The 9,763-nt window shown below is 42.8% G+C and overlaps 1 protein-coding gene across 2 annotated transcripts in view; it reads right to left on the bottom strand.

Annotated features, from left to right (window-relative positions):
* Positions 1 to 323: 323 nt before the first annotated feature.
* Positions 324 to 9,763, bottom strand: part of irx1b (iroquois homeobox 1b) — a 64,886-nt gene continuing 55,446 nt past the window's right edge. Inside the window, exons 2-6 of one of the 2 annotated variants that reach the window (XM_028598453.1) lie at positions 3,823 to 4,044; positions 2,757 to 2,999; positions 1,507 to 2,317; positions 1,232 to 1,292; positions 324 to 667 (exon numbers count right to left, since the gene is read on the bottom strand). In XM_028598453.1, the coding sequence (XP_028454254.1) occupies positions 619 to 667; positions 1,232 to 1,292; positions 1,507 to 2,317; positions 2,757 to 2,999; positions 3,823 to 3,918 (1,260 nt within the window). In that variant the 5' untranslated portion in view covers positions 3,919 to 4,044 and the 3' untranslated portion in view covers positions 324 to 618. Of the gene's footprint in view, positions 668 to 1,231; positions 1,293 to 1,506; positions 2,318 to 2,756; positions 3,000 to 3,822; positions 4,335 to 9,763 lie in introns of those variants that run through there. The other variant, XM_028598452.1, reaches the window with a different exon arrangement.

Here is a 9,763-nt window from a genome sequence, read left to right as displayed (position 1 = left end):
CCATAAAGCACCAAACCCTCTGTGACTTCAAACTTCATTTCTTAGAGGGAACATAATAAAAAAAGAGAATTTCTATGATGGGATTCATTCTAAGGTGCACATGAAACTGATATCGGTCAGATAAAATTATATACTGTGATCTAGTATTATAAAAATTTCGATCACGCCTAAAAAGAAAGGATGAACACTTTCTGGAAATTAAGAGTTTGGCACTTGCATTAGGGTGTTTAAGTTACCTCTCTGTTGCACTCTGGATTTTCTTGACATTTGTGACCAAACACGAACAATTTTCTTTTTTTTTACAGTGAAGAACTCTCCAAAAATAAATGACTATAATGACATTTATTTAGTTCCCAAAAAATATATTCTTTAAAGACAAATTCATATCCTGTATTTACAATTATTCAAGGTTTCCATTCACAACAAGAGGAGGCGAGGAAGAAACATAGGACATAAAGGAGAGATACAATACAAATCTGTGACAAAAACAACCATCTCTTTTGCATGTAGAAGCTAAACAGTAATACTATGACAGGCCGCGCTGTCAGAAAAATAGCCTTCGTTAAACTGTTCTCCGTTAAATAAAGTTATTCCTTTCTTTTTCCTCCCTTTGTCTTCTCATAATGTCGTTGTCAGAACTCGCTGTGGTGCTGTCCCATGGTGAGGTCTGAAGGGAGGGAACAGAACAAAAAGAAAAGGCATAGGTCAGAGGGGAAGTAAGTGCATTTCTTCAAATGTGAGGGACAAAATATGTCTCCTAAATACTTACAACAATACACTTGAGTTTCATTTTTACAGAGTATGTCAAATAATGTTAAACTCTATTCATGCAAATTAAAAAAACACTATAGGTAAATTGTTTTATGTCTTTTCACCCTCCACTACATCCCTGATGTTGCTATCAGCGTTTTCTTTGACATACATTAGCTGCATTCAGTGAGGGGGCGTGAATAAATGGCGGCAGATTATTTAAATGACATAGGTGGCGATAATTCTGCGTTGGGGAGGGGGGGGGGGTGGCGGCCCCCGCAGGATATATTAGACTGCTGCCTGACGAGGCGTTAAAGTGGGGACTCAATCAGATGATTTATGTGCTGAGCTCTGCCTCCCGCCCAGTCAGGTGTAACAGTGTTTACCTCTGCTTTAAGGTTCATTTAGCAGGAGACATGTGGAGAGAAATTGAGGTTGATAATGTCATAATGCCAAATTGATTTGAAACGCATGAGGTTACCTGTCAGTGATCAGCTGGAATGGGGACTTCAGGGAATCAGTCCTGTGGTCGCTCTCTTCGTCTGTGAAAAGAAGAATAAGACCGAATTAAATAACGACTCATTGGTTAGAATCGTCTTCGAAATTCCACTTGTAAATTGGACTTATATTGTCCCGTAGATAATTATTTTTGTTGGATCAGTTTTTGTTGACATGCGCGTCCCAGTGGCTCTACTGAGGCCTGTTCAGTAAACATATTCATTAAAAGAGGCTCGTGCGATCAAATGCAGCCCATACCATCTCTTTTTGGACTGAAGCTTCCTGACGACTCTACATCACTGTCGTCCTCCGTCCCCGAAGTTCCGGGGCCAGCCGCCGCCTGCCGTGCGTCATGACGCACAACCGGCACCGCGCCGTGGAGAGGCAGGTGTCCGGCCGGCGCCCCGCCGAGGAGCGACCTCATGTTCAAAAGAGAGTTGGCATTCAGAAAAGCCGCGTTGGCCCAGTTGTGCAGCTTGCCAATCTGGCACGTATAAATCCCATGACCCGGGAGTAAGGCCGGGTGGCCGGCGGAGGCCAAAGCCGCGTGGTGCGCATGGGCCGCGGGGGAAGGTTTGTGAGAGCTGTCCGGGGCCGTGGCTGTCTCGGCCAGGGACCAGATTTTGGGTTTGCTCTGCGGTGGTCTCTGGCACTCCTGTCTGCTGGGAGAAAGATCCACTGCGAGTTTGACAACAGGCGATCTGTTGAGAGAAATAGCCGCCTCCACTCCTCTCAGGCCGTCCACAGAAAGTGTCCTGCTGCTCACGGAGCTCTTCGGCTCCGAGGCCTGCTCTCTGTCGGCCAGGCCTGCCTCTGCCTCTCCCTCTGCCTCTCCCTCTCCCTTCCCGGAGCCCGGCTCCCCGGCTCGCTGCTCCTCGGGTCTCTCGATATCGACAGTTTCCAAATCAATTTCCTCCTCTTCGTCTTCGTCGTCGCTGCCGTTCTTGCCGTGCTCGTCCTCGTTGTCGCTGCTGAAGATGCGGCCGTCCCGGTCCTCGGCGCTGCGGCCCCAGGTTACCTTGTTCTCCTTCTTCAGGCGTCTGCGGGCGTTCGCGAACCACGTCGACACCTGGAAGAAAGGTGTCACGAATTATAAAATCAGAATAAAATCACCACTCCATTGACAATACAGAGCAGCAAAGTGGAAATATAAAATGATTAAATGTGTAAAAATGCTCATTATTAATTTGTCATTGAACGAGCTTTGCAATCAAAAATATCTGGAGACTTTTTTTTCTCTCTCGGGCTGGGAGTGTGACTTTATGCAAGTCACACAACTGCATTCACATATTAAGTAATGTAACAAGTATGAACTATCGCTCTTAGAGGAAGTGATAAGTATGACATAACTTTTGAAAAACAAGCACATGAATTTATCCTTCTGTGTGGAGACTGATGTCGTATCAAATGGCCCCCAGGTTCCATAGGGCCCCTAATAAAAACACTGGTCTGATTTTTCCAAATGTTTATTAATGCAGGCCCCAGCTGAAATATCACACATTACCCACCTGTGTGAGTGTCATCCGGGTGATTATAGCAAGCATTATCTTCTCTCCTTTGGTGGGGTAGGGGTTCTTCTGGTGCTCCTGCAGCCAGGCCTTCAGGGTGCTGGTGGTCTCCCGGGTGGCCGTCTTGGCCCTGGACGGGTCACCGTACGGGTACTGGCCGTATGGGTAGAAGCCTTGGGCGGCGTGGACAGGTAGAGAGGCAGGGTGGGACCCCGGGCTGTCCTTCAGCTCATACTGGGAGCCCTGAAATGGTGTGAGAGGGAGAGAGAGAGAGAGGTGACAACTTGTTGAGCGACTGGGGTCGAAAATGATTTCCTCTGCAGGTTCAGAGAGTAAAAAAATCTACATTTTGAATTTGTATTTCTGCTGCTGTAAAAAAAGTTTTGAAAAGTTTCAATATTCCGTCAATTGGACACCAAATGGGCTATTCATCAGATCAGGAATTAGACATATCTCGAATTAAGAAAATAGCCAATTACAATTATTATTATATTTTCTACAATGTTTGCCTTTTCAAATTCAATCTATTTAAACATTTCAATATTTGTTTCGATTTGACACACACACAAGGGCCATATTCAATTTCTAAACGGTCTGTGAACATAATGTTTCTTACACTATCAATTATTCATTGTGTTTTATTAAATTAATAAACGATGGCTTACAGTAGATTACATCTAAATTACCCGTGATTTTTACCCCTTAAAATTTCCACAACAAAACTTTTAATTATAACCTTAAAGATAACGCATTTCTCGTATGTCTTATGATTCAATAATTAGCCACAAAGAACCTATCTACATACTGTATATTAAGCATCAAAAGCATAAAGATAATGAACCCTTTAATGACGAATTAATTAGCTTAATAAAATGTGTATTTATTAGCGATTGTGAAGCCACAAATATCCCAGAAAAAAACAATAGTCTGTATTTACATATCGTAATCCCTTTGCATTAGCGCATTAGTTTACAATAAACAAGAGCTGAGCCACACCAAAAAAAGCAGTGACGGTCTGTCATTAACACCTGAGCTGCTTCAGCTGTAGTAAGCGTCAAACTCTCACCATCTGGGTTATGAGGGCGAGGTCTGTGGCTCCGCTGTACGGCAGGAAGGCACTGTAGTTGTGAGCCGCCCACGGGCTCCCGTACATCCCAAGCATGGAGCCGACAGCCGCGGCGGTAGCGGACGAGCTCACGCCGCCTTCAGTAACTCCTTCCCGGGCAGAGGCCGGTCGCTCGCCCCCGTACACCTCATGTGAGGCACTGAGGAACTGGGGGTACCCCAGCTGAGGGAAAGACATGTCCGGAAAACACGCACTGTAAAAATCTCTCTCAAAGCCAAAGTCACACAACAGCAAGAGGAGGCAGGACACACACCAAAAAAATAAATAAAAAAAAATAGAAAGTAGCAATCCTCAGAAAGAAGTAGAAGAAGGATGAAGGGGGTGTCTAAATCACCAGAGTCCCCCCTTTAAGAAAACTGTCAAGCTTCCCCACTTCCACCGACCCGGAGTTGTGTCAGAGCCGCAGTTTTGGCACCTCGAGTGCGGAGTGATGCGTGTATCTGGCCGCGGGAGCTTCTGGATGTGGAGCTGACTGACTGATTGGCAGCCTACTTAAGCACCAAGCTCCTCCTATGCCCGGGGCAGGCGATTAGTGCATTGGTTAGCCTAGGTCGTGTGTGTGTGTGTGTGTGTGTGTGTGAGATCTAATTTCTGCAGTCTTCACTGTGTCTATACAGAAAAGAAAACCTGTGAAGTGTGTGCAATGTGTACATGTGTGTGCAGTGTATATTTGCTTTTTATGTCGCCGGTATGACTTTATTTAACAAACCTCTGCCTTTATAGACAGTTTCTTATTGTTCACATATGGTTATTATAATAATAATAATAATAATAATAATAATAATAATAATAATAATAATAATATTAATAATATTATTAATAATAATAATAATAATAAGAGAGAACAACTGTTGCTATTTTAACAACCAGCAACTATAACTGTTTTGACATAGCCTATCTTTATTTTAGGTCATTTTTTTCCCTCCACGCTTTGACAGCTGATCGCAGGGTATGCCGGGACATTCTGTCCAGCAGATGGGCCGGGAGGCATCGATATGCTCGGCCAGATCCGAGAGGAATGTCCGTGATTATCGACGGAAGTCAGTGGAGCATATTTTCAGAGCGAAGATAAAGGAGTATGGAGGTAATGACAGAGATTGACGAGGATAAAAGATAGCAGAGATATGGAGCACACAGGAGCTGTGGAGTGGAACGTGACAGATGTTTGTTGAGAAGAATGGACTACTGTACTCTGGTTAGGACTACGTAGATATAAAGTCACTGATGTTGTAGAGTATATTAGGAAATAAAAAAACAAGGTAAACGTATAGGCTATACATTTGATTTGATTTCATGTGATGCAAAAAAAAATAATCTAAACATTTATGTGGAAGAAGTGGAAAAATTGGAAGGATACAGATTGATGTTTTCTCATTGAAAGTCTCACGATCAAAACAGCAACTCTGTTTCAATATGCTCCTTTGAACTCACACATGCACACTGTCAAACTCACACACACACACACACACATTTGGTTAGTGCTAATGAGGTTGAGCACCCTGCGCCCTGCTTGGTGGCCCTGTGGCCCTCCTGGGTTCCCTCAGAGGTTAGCTGTGTAATTACTCCATCCCCATAAATACAGATTCATCATTTCACACAGGAGCCCCTGATGAGCTTGGCTGAGCTGAGAGAGAGAGAGAGAGAGAGAGAGAGAGAGAGAGAGAGAGAGAGAGAGATGGAGAGAAGAGAGGAAGGGGTGGTGGGGAGGGAGGGAGGGAGGGAGGGAGGGAGGATCTAATGATTTAATTACAGTGCTTAAAGCCCACTCTGGCTAAGTGATGGTCCTCTCTGTCTCTTTCTCCCGTTCTCTTCCCTCCTCAGCGCTGGCACCTAAAGGGCTTTACTCATGAATCTCAAAGCTGTTTTCCTAAACACATATTATGACGAGCACCGCCGCCACCACTGCTGCTGATGTGTGTGTGTGTGTGTGTGTGTGTGTGTGTGTGTGTGTGTGTGTGAGAAACAGAGAGAGAGAGAGAGAGAGAGAGAGAGAGAGAGAGAGAGAGGATGCTTAATCTCCATGGCATTTTAAATGGCATTCATGGAGAGCGACTCTATCCTCATTGCCAAGGTAAATGGAGCCAGGGGACTCTCCATTTCAGCTCAATAAAAGAGCAATGTTAAAGACCCTCACCATTTCTCCCTCCCTCTCTCTTTCTCTCTCTCTCTCTCTCTCCATCCCTCTCTCCCTCCCTCTGTCTGTCTCGTTTCTCACTTAAAATTAATGTTTTTCTTATGACAGGGGAGGGAAACGAGACATATCCACCATCTAATAGGATAATATAGCCCCATTCACCACCACCACTACCCCTCCCTCTTCTCTCCCCCTCTCCCCCCCCTCTCTCTCTCTCTCTCTCTGCCTTTGTAGCTGCCTGATTTCCATAGTGTCTCTGTGGAGAGGCAGTTAATGAATTCCTCTGAGCTGGAGAAAGGGGGAGAATGGTTTGGCGGTTTAGAGAGAGAAAGAGGCAGGGATAGGGGGAGGAAGGCTTTGAGCTATGCCATTCAACTTCACAGCCTCGGCCTGCTTGTGCATTCACTGTGTGTGTGTGTGTGTGTGTGAGAGTGTGTGTGTGTGTGTGTGTGTGTGTGTGTGTGTGTGTGTGTGTGTCTTTTAACATGAACCTGCTAAGACTACCAAATATTTAGACTGGCCTCGGACCTCTTTTTATGGCGACGGTGGATTGAGGGATCTCAGGAGGCAGCTTGACTCTATTTGAATCCCATTCCCTGCTATTAGCTCGGCCCAGACAAAGGAATAACTTACTGCAGGAAACATTCAAATAAAGTCCCACAATCCACTTGCACTGGCCATTTCCCCTTGGGTAATTTGCAGTGAGGTAAATGAAGTAACCCAAAAACATCATGAAGCTGATTTTTAATCCTTTGTTTGCGGACACTTCCACAAAAGGAGGGTTGATAGCAGCAATGCAATAATGATTCAATCATTGCCATTCATATACTAACTGGTCAGTAGGCTATGATAGATTTACAGATATTAATGTCCTGATCATCACTTCATGATTCATTAATATAGGATATCCCAGTCTGTCCTCTAGTAACTCATCGTGATCTATTTAGTCCAGAATTAGAATGATTCTCAATTAACTAATCATTTGGTAACTTCAGGGTAACAATCCTGCAATGCAATGGGTTTAATTTTATAGTTACGTAAATTACAGTTGTGCAATTCTACACTTGTCAGTGTTCCCAAAATATGATGATTTTTTTATTATGGCTTATGAAAGGGTGTGTGTGAGTGTGTGCCAGCGACACAGTAAATGACCATGATATCAATCATACTTGGAACACTCCGACTGTGTTAGAGTTAGGTAGAGTTACGTATGCCTGATCTGTACCAGAAACCTCATCCGTTCTCCACATGTGAGTAGAGGGTTAGGCACTGACCTCCAATGGTAAGGGTCAGGATAGTCCATTAGTCAGGGGACAGGATCGGATTGGGTTTCCAGTACGGATCAGGTAGTGACAGTCCCTTGTGGCTCATCAAAAATAAAACTGCTAATGAAGGCAGGATTTCTTTTTTTTTATGCCGCCAGGCCGGTGCTATGATGTGCCTGCATGGAAAACAAATCGCAATGCAAATGATTTCATTTTTCTTTTCAGCTATCAGCCTACTAAACACAACCCGTTGAACTGTGCACTTGTGATGTTGATGTTTTGACTGTTTATTTATATATTTATTTTATTTACATGGATGGGATAGACTGCAACAATGAATTGGCCCTTGGGGATTAATGAAGTAATCGGAATCGGAATCGGAACCCTGTGCTGTGTTCACAGCGCCCTCTGAAAACAATGTATTTATGACGTGTTGTTACCATCAGAATATTTACATACATAATATTCTATTCTCGCATTGCCAGACCTTCCTCCACAGCGCTGCGGAGGAGGGTCTGGCTGGTCCACACAGCATTCCGGGATGGGAGAAAAACGTGCTCTCGTTTGTTGGCATTTCTTTAAACCAATCACAATCGCCTTGGGCGGTGCTAAGCGCCGGGAAGAGCCACGGTGCCGCTGCAAAATAGCCTCGGGAAGGAACTTGTTTTGGTGGAACATGAACGTTCAAAGGTTGTTTTAGTCGTGCAACAGAAAACTCCAATCCAAAAAAATTGGACAGAAAGTCTAGCTAGCTGTCTGGATTTACCCTGCAGAGATCTGAGGAGCAGTTAACCATAGTCCTCAGAAATCCACCGGAGGTTAGAATGCCAACACAAAGAAAGTGGAAGGTCGTGGATATAGACTAAGAATATTCTGACCACAGGATTTATTAAGTATGTCTACACGTGTTTTATTTGAGTGCACATGTGTATATGGAGGATTTGCACAAGCAATTAAACTAATTATTTTTGATGTTGAAAGGGAACTACTAAAATTCATACATACATAGAAAAAAAGAAAGCTAAATCAGTCTCCCAATCATGTCTATGGAGCCGCTGCAGACATACTTGTGATGCTTTGTGGCATCACAAGTTTAACTTCTCTGGTTTCTGGCTTTGAGAGAGAGAGTAGCTCATGTTCACAAAACAAACTGAATTAAACTTTCCTAGGCCATGGAACTAACATATTGAAACCCTTATTTGATTTAGGTGGTGTTCTCCTTTAAGTAATTAGTAAAGTAACAACCTTACTTTTTTAATAGGTAATATTTGCAGAGTATTGGTGTAAATCACAGTTTATTATGATACATTATATCCATTCTTTGGACAACGACACAATATTTACTGACATCACAAAGTCTGCCACGATACAATGTCGATTCGATTCACTGCAGGGCCCTGCGACCGATATGGGACGATACATTAGCCTATTTCACACAATCAGTTACATTTATATTTATTTACAAAAAGCAACTAAAATATGATTTGACAATTTCATTACTAAGCTCTTTCAGACATTTAAATTAAAAACAAACTACTCTTTTTAATAAAAAATAAATAAATATAAAAGGTGGGAACTTCAAAATAAAGGCGCATCTTTAAGATGACGGTATGTATCAATATCAAGTCAAGTCAGCTCTATTGTCAATTTCTTCACATATACTAGACATGCAGAGGAATCGAAAAGTGGGTTTCTCACCATCCCACGGTGAAAAATAAAAAATGCACAACGGATAAGACATGACACAAGAGTAAAAAAAAAAGAAAGTGCTCAACAGATAGGGACATTTTCCATAATACTAAAACAATAAACGGCAACATACAGTATATTTTCACTTTGTATTGATAATATTGGATCATTGAGGATTGAATCAATATATCTATCCAGATCGATGTATCGTTACACCCCTAGTACAGAGTGCATTATATATATAATTATACATAGTATAATTGATTACATTTTTCAATGAACTTGCTCTCTTGTCACGTGTACTCCTGTAAATTCTAAATCTTTGTGAACTGAATAAGAAATATTGACGATAAGGTGAAATAATTCTACTTGTTTTCCTAAAACAAATGTTAATTTCCTGAAAAACAAAGCAGATAAGGTCAGGCCCGTCCACCAAAGTCAAGAAAATAACACTCGATAAGAGCTGACATGCTTTGCAAAGAAGCAAAAATGATCCCACTTAATTGTCACATTCCTTTCGTCGTCGTTTTATTTTGCTAAATAAATCGTTTTCCGCGGGCTTTGTGATCAGCTTCCAGGATGTCAGAGATTGTGGAGAGAGCAGAAGGCAAGGAAGGAAGGAAGGACAAGCCTATCCTCACCTACTTGACAGCAAAGATAAGCAGTGATAGATTCAGCTCTGACCTGATGTTAAAACAGATGGATCGCTCTGACGCAAAACAGATAAAGACTGCCAGCCTGATGTAGGCTAATACATTCAGCTCCCCAACGTTTTATGGTCCCTCACACTGAG

The sequence above is a fragment of the Perca flavescens genome, chromosome 14 (genome assembly GCF_004354835.1).
Source record: "Perca flavescens isolate YP-PL-M2 chromosome 14, PFLA_1.0, whole genome shotgun sequence".
Lineage (NCBI taxonomy): Eukaryota > Metazoa > Chordata > Actinopteri > Perciformes > Percidae > Perca > Perca flavescens.
Note: the sequence above shows the minus strand (reverse complement) of the source record. Positions and strands in the feature narration are given on the sequence as shown.